Raw genomic sequence first — 17,617 nt, 5'->3', positions numbered from 1 at the left:
GGCACCTTGAAACCTTAAACAGAAGCCATACAAAAATCAGAGGGGAATAAAACAGCTTTGTAAAGAAAACATTGGATTTCTGATGTGTTTATTTGGAAATCTCTTCTATACCGTCAACAAACTGCTGCCCAAAATTTCTCCAAGTACTTGTGAAGGTTAGTCATAGTACATTGCTAGGGAAAAAAAAATAGTGAACATCTAGAACTGGGCAATATCCAAATAACCAAATAAACTGTGGCTTCCCAAATCATTTTTTCATATTTGATCTATGAAAATATATCAAGGAAACAACATTTTAAAAGTGGCAAAGAGTCCTGTGGCACCTTATAGACTAACAAGATGTATTGGAGCAGAAGCTTTGGTGGGTGAATACGCATCTGAAGAAGTGGGTATTCACCCACCAAAGCTTATGCTCCAATATGTCTGTTAGTCTATAAGGTGCCACAGGACTCTTTGCCGCTTTCACAGATCCAGACTAACACGGCTACCCCTCTGAAACTTAATGTTTTAAAAGTGTCTAAGCCTCAAATGCTGTGTGATTTGACAAAGGACAGAAAACAGGAGCATTCTCTGAAGTGTTAGTTACAAAACTATTTTAAAATTCCATTCCAGCATAAACGGCATGGGTGGAACTGTACATCCAGATCCTGGCTGTTGTCCCAGCATTGTAAAAGGCCCAGAAAACTCCCACTAACTAGGCAGCGAAGAGAAAACCTGGGCATAGCCAACTCTATGCCACCCATTCTCTATCCAATGTTATGGATGTGGCTAGTGCACTGGCAATTCCTGGCTGAAGTAATGGTTCCCATATTGTCTTAGTCTCATATTTTTTCTAGTCTTTATTAGTATATGGTCTATGCCACAACGTGGTCCAAATGATTTTGTTTAAGTAATGTGAGTTTATGTATCATCATATGGGAAGTATAGGACACAGGATGTAAAATAACCGTCAATATTAGATCTACCTGAGTTAAATCCAATTGTATTACTCACAAGGGGCAGAATGAAGCTGAGGCAAGATTGGTTGAGGCAATGAGTTTGAATTCACGTAAATAAAACTAATGCTTTACACATATTTATTCTGTATTTGATTTAGATACCAACTTATAAACATCTAAATGTTGGGTAGGTTCATTTTCACAAGTGACATTATTTTGTATCTGAGCATAATTTAGGCTCAAGGAATAAAAGACAAACATGTCATGTAATTTCATATGAAACTGTAAAAATTGCTTAAACAATGTTTTATTTGTTAATGGACATTTTTTGCCATCCACAAGCTGGGTCCTGTGAGGTGTTCAGAAAACTGATGAGATGTTTGGAGTGTGAGTACCGGTACATTTTTTGTTTAATGTAAATAGCAAAACTGAAACACTATAGCTGCCATGTGACAGCCCTCTGCCAAGAACACTGTTACGTACAGTAGTATTCTCCCATGCTCCCCTCTCTGCTCAAAACAATACGTGAGGACCCTCATTTGGAGAGCTGCAAGTTCTAAAGACAGTCTTTCTGAGCCCTCTCAAAAAGAAGAAAAAGTTTTTAATGGACCAAAATTTCCCTAAATGAGACTGATTTTAAATCTGTATTTTTGTTTCCAGCCATGTTATGCAGTTCATTCAGCTATTATAGTGTATAAACATCCCTATGGGTGATTTATGGGAGGAGAACAAGTTATAATTTTAGAATTCCAAAGAAAGCCAGTCATTTCATACACATGTGAGATTACAGATTTAAGTTACCTGTAAACGAGTGTGTGCATGTGCTCACATACACACAAACACAGAATAAACATCAGCATTGCAAAATACTATTGCTTGGGTGAATATATTTGACAGTGAGTGAAACATAATTAGTTGTTTCATTATTATTTAAAAAGATAAGTAGATTTTGTGCCTGAGCTGGTAAATTTTAATGATCTTTTTGCAAGGCTGATATACAAATTTTCCTACAGAAACCCATCTCCGTTAACTCAAAAGAAAGTGCACCAGTTTTATATTCTAACTTGCTGTAGAGCATTTAAGACTTTGCAATTAAGAAATTACCAGTATTCATACATGAAATAACAAAGAATATCAGAATATACTACAGAGATGATTCATTGATATAAAAATGTGATACTCCATATTAAAAAAACAAAAATACACTAAACCCGAATTTCAGTAATGATCAGTTACAAGTATACAGTTATGCCAGTTTTCAATTAAGAGCTACCTACAATGTTTCTGACCATTAGACAGCACTTCTTCCATCTGATACAGATTTCTACACAGAAAAACAGAAGTTATTAGTGGTACCCAGCCAAAATCCAACTTCTTTTTCTTTTACACTCCTCAGTTCAATATATCCTGTAAATATATTGCTGCAATCTATTTTAGAGGAGCAACTGCCTTCTAATCAGTCCACTGAAATAAAGAGAAAACACACAAAGATTTCACTTTCATTTTAGCTTTTTATGTCAGTGAAACATTAAAGGAAGAATCAACGTTAAATTCCTTTGTACAATACAAATTACCTAAAAGTTTACAAAAAACCCACACAACCGTCAGTTATCCCAGTCCGTATTCTTTGAACTGCATTCTTTCCCAGGAAACAAACAAAACACAAAAAACAAAAATCCAATAATGAGAGCACCTTGTACGGTCAAAATAGCACTTTTCCTTTATAGTAATTTACTTGCTGGGAGAGAAGTACATGACAATGAGGCTGAACCAATCTGAGCAGCTATTTGTTTAGGGGTTTGTTCAAGCCGGGTACTACTGTAGTGCACAAATAGTCCCACTCTATCTTAGCTTTTAAGCAAGGTCCCCATTGATCTCTGTATCAATGGCTGTAGGCCCTACTTCAAAGCATGTAAACTCATACTTAAATCCATCCCTATTCAGCAAAACTTAGACTTCAGTGAAATTAAGTATGTACAAAGTTAAGTACACGTTTAAGTCCTTTGCTAAACAGAGATCAGCTTGAGCATGCACTTAAGTGCTTTGTTGAACTGGGGATTTAAAAGGTGATGGCACAATCTGACCCACTGAAATTAATGGGCCTTTTTACAGAATACCGTATTACTTCATGTGAGTTAGGACTTGTCTACTTGCCACGGCAAAGCACTCCAGAGGGCTGTGATTTGTAAAGCGCACTAACAGGTTGCCCTCTCCCAGCCCCACGTAAACCCTGCAGGAGCACTCTAAAAGGTCTCAACAAGACTAAGTTAACGTGAGCTTGATACCCCTTGGAGAGCACCATTAGGGTCTACATGGGACAATAAGACTGCAACATGTTAGAGCACTTCACAAATCACACCCTTTGCCACGCTGTACAGACAAGCCCAAAGGGTGGCAAAATTGATCCTTTCAGAAACACTAACCACAACAAAATTAACTGAATTATTTTCTTTTAAATCAAATGTAAAGGGGACACATTAGATGACCAATTAATTTCAGAGCAGTGGGACTCAATTCAGCAGCATATTAGCAGAACAGTTATAGTAGACTTGCAGCTAGTTACTGGAGAACACCTTTTCTCTCTCTCTCCTTTTTACACACCCTCAGACAAGTACTGTGCCTGCACAGATTGTCACACAAATATCTGCAGTGAGGACAAATATTAACGTACAAAATATTATATTTAAAACTTTACCCAAAGAATATTTTTGAAACTGCCATAATGGCATTAACGATTATATATGAGAAGATTACTGCAACTCTAATACATACAAAGTGATCATCTGATTTTAAACTACTGAAGACAGTTCCATTAAATAACAAATTTGATCAGTTCTACTGAGTTAGGGTCAGTGCCAAACAACGTGTCAGAAGACAGACCAGAGAAAAATGAAAGAGGTAAATTCAAAATATTTGTATCTAAGACATGTCAAGCAAACTAACAAAAAAACAAGTAAATGAACATGTTCTTTCGACCTGTGCATTACTGCTCACATTATCTAAGGAGAAAACATTTTTCACAGCACTCCATTTGTATTCTCCTAAATGTGCGGCTATAGCGAGAAAACAGAGTAACACACCAATGGTCAAATACAGGATACCGCAGTTATCAGGGCATGCATGCAGCACTGGGAATAGGACTCAATCTTCAGTTAAAATTACAGAGGCTTCTATCACTTGGCCCCTGTACATTTTGGAAGACAAAGCCACATGCCAACATAGTTCACTTTAGAGATCACCATATTCTTTTTTCTCTCAGCTATGACCCAAGACCAAGCTCAATTAAACATCTTTGATTAAAATGAATACTGATAAAGGAAAGTAACTCTTTTAGGAAGAGACAAACACCAATGAGGTACTGTATATCAATCCTACTGCATACATGGCTACAGAGGATGTACATTCAGAAACAAGTATAACATTTAACTTTCTGAATCACAAACACACACACACACACACACACACACAACCTTACCACTCACTTTTGAATAATTCTGCATAGTATTATTTCAGCAATCACGATTCTTATTGGGACACCAGAACTTCAAATTATTTTCAAGATATTGCTGATGCACAAAATAGTATCTTCAAAAATATTCTCAGTGGTGCACAATATTACACACTTAATATTTTAAGGAACATAGACAACATATGGGTAGGTTTTGTCATTCTTCCACATACCCATTTATCAACTGACATTGGCATCACTGAAATTGACATTTCATCTACTTTGGGAGGACAACATGCTTCCAGTCTTAAGAGCCAGCTGGAAGAGAAGGGTACTAAAGCATAGGATGACTCATTCCTCACGAACACATGGCAATAATTTACCTGGCCTTGCATCAATATAAAAAGTGAGCCCAGACTTCAGTTTTTCAGGTTCCAAATTGGTACACCACCTAATTTAAAAAAACCCAACAACCCAAATCTGCTCTGGTTGAGCAGAGCCAATGCAGAGCATCTCATATTTATTCAAATTATAAAACATAGCTCAAGTAGGTTTTCCCCCCGCAGTATACAAGATTTCAATGTCACATATATTCCTTCATTTTGGAATCTAAATTCACCAAGCCTGAGTCTTTTCCTTGTAAAATTGTTTCAGTGTAATTTCTCCAAAATGATCACAGTGCTTTGAAAACAATATTAAAAGAGAACAGTTCTTATTCTTTCAACTTTTCCATTAATTATCTGCACAAGATTTTGCAGAGTTAAATGAACATACAACTCCAATCACCAATCTTTCTTCCAATGGAATCTTAAGGAATTTATTCCTATCTCAGACAGAGCAAGTTTTACAAGGCAATGGATTTCATTCCTGTGTGCGTACTTGGAGAATTCATGGAAGTAATCAGATGCAGAAATGTATCCAATGTACTATCGGGCTGTCACCATCCAAAGTCCCAGTGCCACGTTGGCAGCCAAAAGTGCACTGCCAGCAAGCAAGATTAAAAAGCCAACAAGCTCTCTGTTTTGTTTCTCTACAATCAGTGAAGCAAGAGTGGCTTCCAGGAAAGAGTTCAATATCCATTGACCATCCAGTGCAAAGCAGGGTACTGCATTGATAACTGCCAAGGCTCCTGACAGTGAAATTAGATATCTGGTTGAGATTAGCTAAGGAACAAAACAGAAGAACATAGGACTGTAAGAATGGCAGATGCCAGGTGCTTCAGATGGAATGAACAGAACAAGACAATTATTATTCTCATCAGAGCTCTAAAAACTCACCATCAAGAGTTAAAAAAGAAAAAAGTGACCAGAATTATTCTTACAAACATCAGCAAGCAAGGAGTTTCATTCTGAGTTAGACATGTGCACAAACAATCAGTTTGGGGATGAGTCACACCTCATGTCCTAAAGATATGCTTCAGAACTGTGGTCCAGCTCCCAGAGTAGAAGCAGCTAGTTTAAAACTAGTAATGATATCCACCTGAAATCTTGCTGGATCAGCAAACTGCAAACAATTTGTTTTTTTGTTCTAAGAGAACACTTCAAAGGATACTTGCACATGGTCTCTATCACCACAGGCAGATCTATGCTCAGAAAGTTGTGTCGTGGTACAAAACTGCTGAGGCTCACTGAAACAAAAAGAAAATGAAAAAGCAATAAAGCAGCAAATGAAACCAAATGGCAATTCAACAGACATAGCACAATTAGTTTCAGATTAGCAGCGTAGCATGGCAAATCTGATTTTTATTTGTTTTCCACACTTCTTCCAGGATAAAGAACTGTCCCAAATACAGACTTTTAAAAAAAACGCATTGACACAATCACTTAATTATTTCTTAGTCAGATGCAGTCATAATGATAGTAGGAAAAATCAACACATCACATTACACAATTAGTACTTTATACTATGCATGTAACATCAAATCTAAAGCACATGATATGCTTTCAGACACATCACAAGTGAACATCTGTACTCCTAAAGAACATGTTGTATAGTTTAAGCCCCGATTTGAGTAACCTAATAATGACTATTACAGCAAGAAAGGCAGTTAAAGTTGTGTTAACGTTTCCATTCTAACCACTCCCCTTGTTTTTAGGTCAGGTCTGCATTAGAAATTTGTGCTAGTATCATCAGTAAGGGGTGCTGTTCTATATGAAACTTTTAGCAAAAATCTCTAGTGTACATGTACTTATATCTGCAAAAAATGTCCCTTAGTCAATTTTGCTTAGTTTATTTGGGGAATTGGCATAAACTATACTGGCAAAAGAACTCTTTAAGATGCCTCTCAACTAGGAGCGGGGTTACCAACAAAAGCTAGCCATTCCAGCCAACTTTTTCTTGAGCAGACTTGACCTTCGTCATTTACACCTTTCTCAAACTTTCACTTTTCATGTAAGGCAATGTAAGTCACCCGGGGTGCTAACGCGCGATGAGGAGTTCTCAGACATTAGGGAAGAGTCCAGATTCTGTAGATGATCTCCATTGCCTTCAACATTTGGGTTTCTTCGAAATTGTGGAAGTTTTGTAAAAGAAGCATGATTGATTGACTGATTTAGTATTAGCTGGATTCCACTGAACCTCACTTTGAACCTTAACTCTATTTTAGCATATTTGAAAAGATTTTTCTGTGAGCGCACACACCAAAATTTTGAACTGAACTTGTGTATAAGCAAAGATGCCATGCTCCAACAGACCCCATGAAGCAAAAGCAAGCCCAGAGGAGAGAGGTGGGTGAGGTATGAGGTGTTAAACATAGGCAGGCTATAGGGATAGTAGGTGGTAGAGGGAGATGGGGAAGTTTTATTTACTGCAAAATTTGGAGTTTTGTATCTAAAAAATGTTATGATAACATGGAGAAAAGATGTCTGTTTCCTGCATTCACACCTCCTGTAGTCCCCTCTATGTCCTCTGCTTTTCATAGTTCTTCACCCTCTTCCATGCCTTCCCACCTCCTTGCCTTGTGCATGCACTCTGCCCTCTCTCTCCTGGTATACTCCCCACCATGCCTGACCCTGATCGCCCGCACTTTATCATCCATGCCATCTCTCCATTCCATGCCCCCCAGGCTCCTTAAACCTCTTCCATACCCCCATGGTTCTTTGTACTCCTTTATAGCCTATCACTGTCCTGCCCCTGCCCCTGCCCCCCCCCCCCCGAGAACCTCCTCCCACATTCTGAGACTGGGAAGCATAACTCATGCACCCACTCAATATGCCCCACAATCCTCAAGCACCAGACCATGCCCCACCCTTCCAGACTCCCACCCCTCACATTTCCCCTCAGTTGCCTAGCCCACAATTCATGATGATCTATCTTCAGCTCTACCCAACAGCTGCTGCAGTATATCCTAGAGCAGTGGTAGTCAACTGGCAGACCGCTGGTCAAATCTGAACCACAGGACGCTTTTGAATGGACCCCAAAATCTTTTAATGTACTTATTATCATTAGTATTATTTTTTATTAATTATTTTCTCTAGAGTCTGGACCCTGATTATACCTTGACCAAGAAATTTGGACCTTGACAAAAAATAGACTACCCCTGTCCTAGTGTTAGCAAATGCACCATATATATTATAAATGATAATGTTTATATGCAAAATTGCTCCTTACACATGAAATAACTCTTTATATTTTTAATCCTCCCATAACACCTTTCACAACATTAAAGTGCACCTCTTCTTCATGAGGCCAACAAAATAAGTTTGGGGTTTGCAGGCAAAATCACTTCAAACATATGAGCCCCCCCCAAAAAAAGGCAAATGCTCAAAAAGCAAACAATTAAAGTATCTAAAATACCATCACTTAAAAACTTATTTTCCAACTTTATCAAATATCCCCGAAAAAGTCCAACCAGGGCTGAGATGGGCTATGTGAGATTTAAGAGGGAATTGGTACTTTTAAGGACATTATAGTGGCTTACAAGAAGAAACTAGCCTCCCACTCAAAGGGAAAATCCAGGTTACAACTGGAAGCTCATTTCAACCTCAACTATGGAGTAAGTGCTGCTACTCCATACTTCAGGACTATCATGACAATGACATTAATGCATTTAGAAAACAGTGAAAAAAAATTACAAGACGTTTATCTAGAGCTGTATAAAAATAAACGGTAGAAATTTAAACAATGTTATTGGAGAAGGAGTAAGAGATAATTTATTCAGATTACTATAACACACACAAAAGGTGGAAGGGTTAAATACAAGGCTACTCCGAAAAATGACTATGTAAAAGTGTCACCTTCTTATTTAGCACATCTGCTCCCTGTGAGTATTAAGAGCCACATTGGCTTATTTTATTGACAAATGAGGGATGTTTTTAACCACTAATAATTCTTATTTGAAAATTTACACAGCTAAGAGTGAGATCCTCCTCCTGCATCATCACAAAATTGTTTACCAAGTTCCAATCAGTTACACCCATGCAACCCACAGAAGAGAATAGCTTGCTTTGGGCCCCGAACCTGCACCGTACAGTGCTTTGGGCAGACAGCTGCTCTTATGCACAGCCTCACTGAAGGCAATAGGGCTCCATGAAGGTGTAGCAGCCCATCTGCATGCTGTACAATACAGGATTTGGGTGCTGGCTTACATTATCTTGTTACTGGTGCTGATATGGTAGAGGGAAAGAACTCTATTTGACTCGGACCGTAAGCTGAGTTTGCAGTAATGGCTATTAAAGAAAAAAAGCATCTTTTTACTTGCAAACTAAGCTCATTTGAGAAGGGAATCATTGAAACACAGTAAATCATTCAACCTCAATTCTGTTTCATAAAGTAACTTTTCAGTTCACTTCAGCAGAACAACACTTTAAGGTCACAAGTGCAGCAGCAATTTAGTAATTTCCTGATCATTTCTTTTTTGAGTGCCTGACAATAAAAAGCCGTTTTTTGTTGGAAATCCTAGTCTAGTGGGAAATGTCCACTAAAATTCCATTACTCCATCAGAAATGTATTGAAAACACAACAGAACAATACCAGCTGCTTGAAGAATACCGACAGTGTTTTGTGTTTTTCAGTTAGAAAGCCAAGAAAGGGGGCTTAAAATAATTATCACACACAATTCTTAGAGCTCTGGTGCACACTGAATAAAATATCAGCAAACGCAAAATTAAATGTCAATGCCAAAGGCCCAAGTCTATGCTCCCCAGGTGGAAAAAGGACAAAAATAACAACATGACAAGACATTATATTCTGGACTTTCAGGATATACTGCAAACAATAAGGAGTAAAAAATAGAATACAATAAAAATCATATTTTAAAAGTACTCAGTAATATCTGCACCAAATAACCTCTCCTCCCAGCCACATTCCAGCAGAAAAGGATAAAGGCTGCCATATTTATGAAAGAATCATTGTTCATACAGGGCCTGATTTTGCCATTGTTACTCAAACTCAGCAGTACATAACTCCAGCCCTGATTCAGGAAAGCACTTGAGCTCATGCTTTAGACTACCCTTAGTTAGGAAACCACTTTAACACGTGCTTCAATTCCTTCCTGAATAAGAACACTCTTCTAAAAGGGGTCTTCATAAGGACTGTTTCAATGGGACCTCTCAGAGGGGCTAGATAGTGACTTTAGGCACAGCCCTGCCAAGGGGCAGTGCACACTGTACCACCCAAGATAGTCCTGTGACTGAGAATCTGACGCAAACCTTGGAGGCACAATTCCTCCCCAGCTTTCTCCTTGCTCCTGGAGAGGGGGCATAACTTACCACTTGTCTAAACCAGTCTCAAATCACTACCTACCGCATACTGGATCGGCTACTCTGGCCAGTGAGTGGGCGCTGGAGCAAAGGCACTGCCCATTCTCCACTCACCGTAGCAGGTAACAAACTTGCTCCCATGTGCCTGGACCCACAACCTGAATAGCCTGCATAGGAGTGAGTCAGAATCTAGCCCAGAGTAAGGAAGTACTTAACATGAGTAAAGGTGGCAGAATTTGGCCCATGTTGTTTACAGACTGGTTAGGGTTGATAACATAGGGCTAGGTTTGGATCCTCTTTTCTCGTGATGAGTAGTAACTTAACGTATTAGGTTTCAGAGTAGTAGCCATGTTAGTCTGTATCACCAAAAAGAATGAGGAGTACTTGTGGCACCTTAGAGACTAACACATTTATTTGGTTATAAGCTTTCGTGGGCTAAAACCCACTTCATCAGATGCATGCAATGGAAAATACAGTAGGAAGATAGAACACTTCAACCTCCGTGATCACTCAGTTACAGACCTAAAGTCGAAATACTCCAACAATAATAAAAAAACTTCAAAAACAGACTCCAACAAGAAACTGCAGAATTGGAATTAATTTGCAAACTGGACACCATTACATTAGGCTTGAATAAAGACTGGGAGTGGATGGGTCATTATACAAAGTAAAAACTATTTCGCCATCCTAATATTTCCCCTTCTTGTCAACTGTTGGGACTGGGCCACCCTGATTATCACTACAAAAGTTTTTTTTCTCCTGCTGATAAAAGCCCACCTTAATTGATTAGTCTCGTTAGAGTTGGTGTGGCAACCCCTATTTTTTCATGTTCTCTGTGTATATAGATCTTCCTACTGTATTTTCCACTGCATGCATCTGATGAAGTGGGTTTTAGCCCACGAAAGCTTATGCCCAAATAAATTTGTTAGTCTGTAAAGTGCCACAAGTCCTCCTCATTCTTTAATCTATTAGTTGTCTCATTTACTTTAATAGGACTTCTCGTTAAGTAAAAAACTACTCAACATGCGTAAGTGTGGCAAAACCAAGCCCTTATATATTTACAAGGAAGACATCATGTGGACTTGGAGCAACATTTGTGTACTGGGCAGGGTTTAAAGGAGCAATTGTGTCTGTTCCAATCCAGGGGTTCCCTGAAGGCTTTTGAAGCGTGCTAGAGCCTTGTGCTGTTCACACATGGGACAATGCACAAATTGGACCTGTTAGGACAAGTGAGATCTGTTGAAGTGCCCCTTTCACACTTTTTTTGAATAAGCAGTCACCTAATATATTGTTTCTACTACAATTACACCTCTTTGCGTTGTGCACATTTCACTTTTATTCCTAATTACTCCAGCACCTCCACTGGCTGTAACTAGGAAAGGAACAATAGAATGGAGCTAGGAATGGATTCTGCACAAATAAAGCAAACTGGCAAGCCTTCCAATACCTTATTCAAGCAGCCTGCCAAAGCTAACCATGCCATAACCCTCTTCATTTAAATGCTCCCATAAATAATACAAACCTGTATACTGAAGATGCATTGGGTGTCCTACAAACAACATATCAACGTGGGGTGGATGTTTCACTCTGATTAGTCTCGTCTGATTTTCTAAAGAAGGTGTCACACACAAACTTGGAACAAAATCCTTCTGGCAATCCATGTTGGTTCGACAGACTTGGCTAGCCTCAATAGCTTTTCGTGCTGGCAGACAGGTATACTGCAAAGGACATTTTAAATAATTATCAAATTTAGATCACAAATATACTGTTCTGCATGTTTCTTTGTGAAACAGAAAAAGTTGATTTGATTTCCGTGATTTGCAGCTAGGATAGGAAGAATATTGTTCTGATCCTTTTTGTTTTAATGTATGTGTACATCCTCGCATGCCCTGCAGATCCCCTATACACTAACACAGAGGTGCGAACATATTCAGCCTGGCATTCTGCCATAAAGGCATAGGGGCATGTGTGTGCGCATATTAAAAGCAGGATTAGTATAAACATGTACATTAGCTGAAAATCTAAATATAGTAGGGACAGGATGGTTCAAGCAATTGGGAATGAGCAGAACCAGGGGAAATACATATCACCATACTACAGCATGGAGCTAAAGTCGGTCTATGGGGTTTTGGTTTTTATGGCCATGGTATCTGCGAATTAAAGCTTTTGTTAAAAGAAAAATCCTAAAATCGAACATGCCTGGCACTTCTGATGGCTAAGTTTTAGATCATTCTGACCTGAAGCAACCAATGCAATGTTGCATTCCTGAGTCTGCCTACCATACCCACTCCCTCTGCAGTTTGAGAGACCAGGATCTTCTCTCCCATTCACCACAGGACAGGGAGAGGGCAGTGGAACCCAGGAGGAAATGAAATCTTTTCTCCTCATCCCCTCCTAGAGGCTTATGGAGGCTTGCTTCTTGTTCCTCGGGGCAAGCTGGGGCACAGTTTATCCTCTCTGTCCCTGCTCAAGGAAGGGAGGCTGTCAGGGGGTTTCAGCCAACAGCCACACTGGCAGTACAGGGCCTGCACACATGGCTGTGTCTGTCTCTCTCCATTAACCGGAATCTAGTCTCCTCCCTATGCCAGTCTCTATCATGCTGGATGGGAGAAAGCATTCAGAAGTCCCCTGCTGTTGCTGTGTAGTTCTGCAAGTAGCAGCTTAAAAAACTGCTCAAGCAGCTGAGCAGCCATCTTAGTCCCCTTGCACATCAAAAGCCTGAAAAAGTGTTTCCCCTTAAACAGCAGCCATGCATCCAAGAACCTCAAAGTGTTATAAGTAAATGACTTATCTGAACCCAGTGCAGGTCAGGGGCTGTTAGGGCTGATGGCTATTTGGTGTTCAAGATGAAATGAACTAATCATTTATGTCCAATTTGTAGTGGACAAGTATCCCCACAAAAAATATCACTGGAACGGGAAGCTTCACATCAGAGGGATCAAATGGATTTGGGGAATAAACTCCACTCTGTTTCTTGAGGTGGTTACTCCAGGTCAGGACTGGGGAACACTGGCAGAGCGCTGCTGTTACCTGTGCTTTCCTGTGGATCCTGAAAGAACTGCTGAATTTGCTCCACCATTTTCAATGTGGCATCTTTCAAAACACTTACTTTTTCAATAGGGCTCCTATATTTTAATAGAGAGGAGTGTAAAATCTCCCAGCGGCACTTAACATTTCCCCATATTCTACAAGATGATTAAGTCAGAGGAAGAGGAGGGAAACGGGGGGTTTCAGCCAACAGCCACTGGCAGCACAGGTTGAAAGGAGCTGAACACTCTGGGCCTTGATCCAGCACAGCACTTGCTTAACTTTAGGCATATGTGCAGACCACCGACTTCAGCTGTTTAATGCTGAGCATCTATTCCAATGCTTTGCTGCTTCAGATCCTGAAGTTCTCTGACCTGGCAGCATTGAGCTCACGTTTAACAATTCCCCCCTGCTCTCAAGAGCTGCTGTTGGTCTCTTGTTCACTTGTATTTACTCACAACTGTTGTGCCTTCAAAGTATAAAATGTGGCTGCATATAAGCAAAGTGAGAAAGAACGGTCCCCTGGCTAAAGGCATGTAGTCAGGAAGAATGGGATCTGATTCTACCTCTACCACACATTCCTTGTGTGATCTTAGGCAAGTGGTTCTCAATCCACAGCCCGCTTGTAGCCCAATCAGCACACAGCTGCAGCCCATGTGACATCCTGAGGGCCATACAAATTGTATATATATTGTGTGGATGTAGCCCATGTAACACACAGAAAGCTGCATATGTGGCCCACAATGGCAATTAGGAAAAGAACCACTGCATTAGGCAAATCACATAACCATACCATTCATACAGTCTCTCGGTTTCCTCAGCTGGAAAACAGGGATATGAAGGTTAGCCTACCTCTTAGGGATGTTGTGAAACTTAGCTAATTAATATTTGTCAAGTGCTTTGAGATGCTCAGATTGAAGGTGCTACACACGGCACTGTATAATTATGTACACATTTGTGATACCAAGCTGAACATCAGCTAAAGTAACTTACCAGGTGGCTGTCCAAGTTATTGCTGTATGAAAAGCAAACATCGGTGAGGCTGCTGTTACTACAACATTCAACAGTGCCATCAAGTCTTCTGTAGACTACAGAGGAACACAACCAACTAATTTTTAGACGATCACAGAATGACAGATTCATAATAAATCACAAAAATACATACGTCTCTGAATAAAATCAAATGATCATTTCTGTAGCCTTCTGAATTATAATGAATTATTTTAATTTAGAGATCCTGATCTGGATGTCAGCGATCGTTGTAAATGAGTTTCTTCATCCTAAGAACATCACCAGACTACAGCCATCTCTCCCACAGGCTGATCTTATCACCTTAATACACAGACTACTATAATTTATTGAATACTGTTACAAAATAGTTTGATCTGTTGCCAGCACCAATGGTGAGCAGAGGGATTCTGCTACCTGGCGTTGCATTCCCTTCACTGGCTCTGGGAATGATCCAACTTCAAAATATAATTTTTAAAACATTAAAAGCTTTTAATGGACTGGGGCCCTGACAGCTCTCTGAGGCTCCTGTTCAGCTAAAAATGTGTTTTTAAATGGATTAGTTAAACTAGTGCAAAATCCTGTGCGGACAATCATAATTTGATTTCAAATGGACTTAGTGATGCAAACTAAATGGATACCAACCAGTTTTAAACCAACGCAACAGTGCCCATGTAGAGGGTTGCACCAGTTTAACTAAAGTAGGTTTTTAAACCAGTGCAACTTCTATATGCAGACAAGGCTTGAGCTGCCTGCATCCTATATACCATTGTACTCTCTGAGGTCCAACAGCACAGAGTTTTGGAGCTTGGGGCTTGCAGGTGCAGAAGTGTACTATACATATTTTTTGGCTGTAGCCTTAGGGCTAGGCAATGACATATTTTTGATGTGTGGATGATCATGGAATTAGCTCCTTTAAAAAATACATTTTAAATTATTTTTATTTCAGATGGCTGTTGGCACACTGATTTCTTTATGGCTTTATATCTGTTTTAGTTGTTTATTCTGTATTTGTTTTACTGTAAAGTGCCTAGGGTCCATTTTCAATATAGACTCATTATAAATACAACGTATTAACAGAAAGGATGCTGAGATGTGAACTGTTGAGATTTTGACAAATGACAACTACTGCAGTTTGAATAACTGAGTTCATTTCATTTCAGAGGAATGACTATCATTGCTGGAGGCTCACCACTGAGAAATGCAGACAGACTCGTCTGATGGGGCGGTGGCAAGGACCACAGGCTTCTAACACAATACACCACTGGTGTTGGATCATATTAAAGAAGTTCTGTATTAAAATCACAAATGAGTTTGATTCCCCAGAGTTTAAATTCCAGGGTATTACTAATTAAGAGGTCTCTTGGTTTTTGGTACTGTTTCTCTCCCTCTATGTGTGAAACTTGCAAGCTGCTAATTGTGTTAGTATATTCTAAGACAGAGTCTATTCTCAAAGCAATTCACAGAGAGAGACTCAAAGCAATACTCTAACAACAGAAACAGCACCCAGAGACTCCCCACCCTTTTGTTGTATTAACAATTGTGATTAAAATAGAGATAGAGGATGTATGTGGATGGATGCTTGGTGTGGATAATAACTGAATGATCAGGGAGGTGCCAGCCTAAGAATGCAGTGTCCCGTGTCCAGCGGCTGAAGAAGGCATCAAGTGGAAATAACCAGAGGACCCCCCCCCCCCGCCCCGGTGGACAGACTGGAATCCACCCAACAGCCTCAAGAATGGGAGAACCAAAGAACAAGATAACATCTTGGAGCCGTCAGGAATGTGCTATCTGCTGATTGATTCAGCAACAGCATGATGAAGCAATTCCCATAGACTGGCATAGGAAGAAATTCCTATAAAAATAGACTCTAAAAAGTGAGAACTTTGGGGTCTGATTCTGCAAACCAACGTCCAGGAGCATCAGATGAGCATTTGACAAGGCCCTGCTCCCTCCTCATGTCCAGGCCACCTGGCCAGTGGCTTGGCATGAGCAACTCTAAGGCTGGTAACTATGATGATAACCTTGCAGAACCTGTGTGTGTGTGTGTATGTTTGTATGAATGAATGTGTGAATAAATATGAGATTGAATGGAATGTTATAGCTATAACTAACTGCTTACTATGATTCTTTCTGTATTCACAGTAAATGTGGTATTTTGCCTTTTTCCCTTTAATAAGATCCTGCTGGTTTTTATTTTATTGGTATAACACTGGGTTTAGAATCAACTCTGGTACTTAAGTCCAAATGGGAATAAGAGGGTTACAAAATATGCAGTTTTATTACCCTTGCCTCTGAAATTACACTCCTGTGGACCGCAGGGATCTTCTTGTATTTATCTTTGGTATGCTGGGATCTGGAAACATCTCAGCATTGCTTCTCCCTTACCTTCCCAATCCAGCTATGGGCATGTGGCAAGGCTGCCCTAACCTCCTTCGGAGAGTGACTCAAACTTAGTTTGTCTGAGTGCTTGGGATCTGACCCCGGCATCATTTGGAGATACCAGTTTCAGATTTACATAATAGGAAAAGAGATTAATAGATTATAAAGATAGAAGGAACCACTGGGACCAGAATTAGCATTCTGAATGTCACATGAAGAGCAGTACACATCAAAAACACATACACCCAAGCCTTTGAGCTGGCCTGGCACCCTGTTTACTTCCAAGTATAATGCAAAAGGTTGGGAACAATCTTTAAAGCTCAAATGGTCTAGAACCTGGTTACCCAAGAGACTGCCAATCTCTCTATACTGAGGTAGGGCAGTTAAGAACATCTGGAAGGTGACTGCTGTGCAGTCTTAAAGTTAAAACAAACTTCCCAAGGTTGGTGTGGGAGGATTTATTCAGCTGAGGACGCTCACCTTTGGAATTCAGTCCCCATCACAGTTTGCTTGAACCAAACCCTAAAAAGTTCCTGGGCATCATGCAAGACATGGTTTAATCTATGTTTAGTTTAGTTTAGTGTGATTGGTTTTAGTTTAGTTGGTGATCAGTGGTCACCAGCCGGTCGCGATCGACCGGTCGATCCTGGAGACTCTCCCAGTCGATCGTGATCTCGGCCGCTAAAAGCCTGGTGGTATAGCAGGGCTGCCGCTAAGGCAGGATCCCTAGCCTGCCCCAGCCCCACGCTGCTCCCAGAAGCGGCCAGCATGGCCCCGCAGCAGGGGGTAGAGGGGGGATGGGAGCGGCGTGGGGTTGGGGCAGGCAGGGAGCCTGCCTTAGCCTTGCTGCACCGCCAACTGGGAGCCACCCGAGGTAAGTGGCGCCCAGCGGGACCCTGTATCCCAACCCCCAGCCGTGAGCTCCCTCCTGGAGCCTGCATCCCATACCCCCTCCTGCAACCCGAATCCCTGCCCCAGCGCTGACCTCCCCCTCCCCCAGTGCCAGCACCCCTTACCTGCTCCGGCACCCAAACTCCCTCCCAGAGCTTGCACTCTGCACCCCCTCCTGCACCCGAAACCACTGCCCAGTCTCAGCCCACAGCCCCGTACCACAC

At 40.6% G+C, this 17,617-nt stretch overlaps 1 protein-coding gene across 1 annotated transcript in view; it reads right to left on the bottom strand.

Moving 5' to 3' along the window:
• Window positions 1-384: 384 nt before the first annotated feature.
• Window positions 385-17,617, bottom strand: part of MBTPS2 (membrane bound transcription factor peptidase, site 2) — a 47,776-nt gene continuing 30,543 nt past the window's right edge. The window contains exons 8-11 of the mRNA XM_084617757.1: window positions 14,106-14,200; window positions 11,608-11,803; window positions 5,938-6,013; window positions 385-5,535 (exon numbers count right to left, since the gene is read on the bottom strand). Of these exons, the coding sequence (XP_084473883.1) occupies window positions 5,313-5,535; window positions 5,938-6,013; window positions 11,608-11,803; window positions 14,106-14,200 (590 nt within the window). The 3' untranslated portion in view covers window positions 385-5,312. The remainder of the gene's footprint in view (window positions 5,536-5,937; window positions 6,014-11,607; window positions 11,804-14,105; window positions 14,201-17,617) is intronic.

This window comes from Lepidochelys olivacea, assembly GCF_965140295.1.
Source record: "Lepidochelys olivacea isolate rLepOli2 genome assembly, chromosome: 1".
Taxonomy (NCBI): Eukaryota; Metazoa; Chordata; order Testudines; family Cheloniidae; genus Lepidochelys; species Lepidochelys olivacea.
The sequence above is the reverse complement of the archived record's forward strand: the minus strand, read 5'-3'. Positions and strand labels throughout refer to the sequence as shown.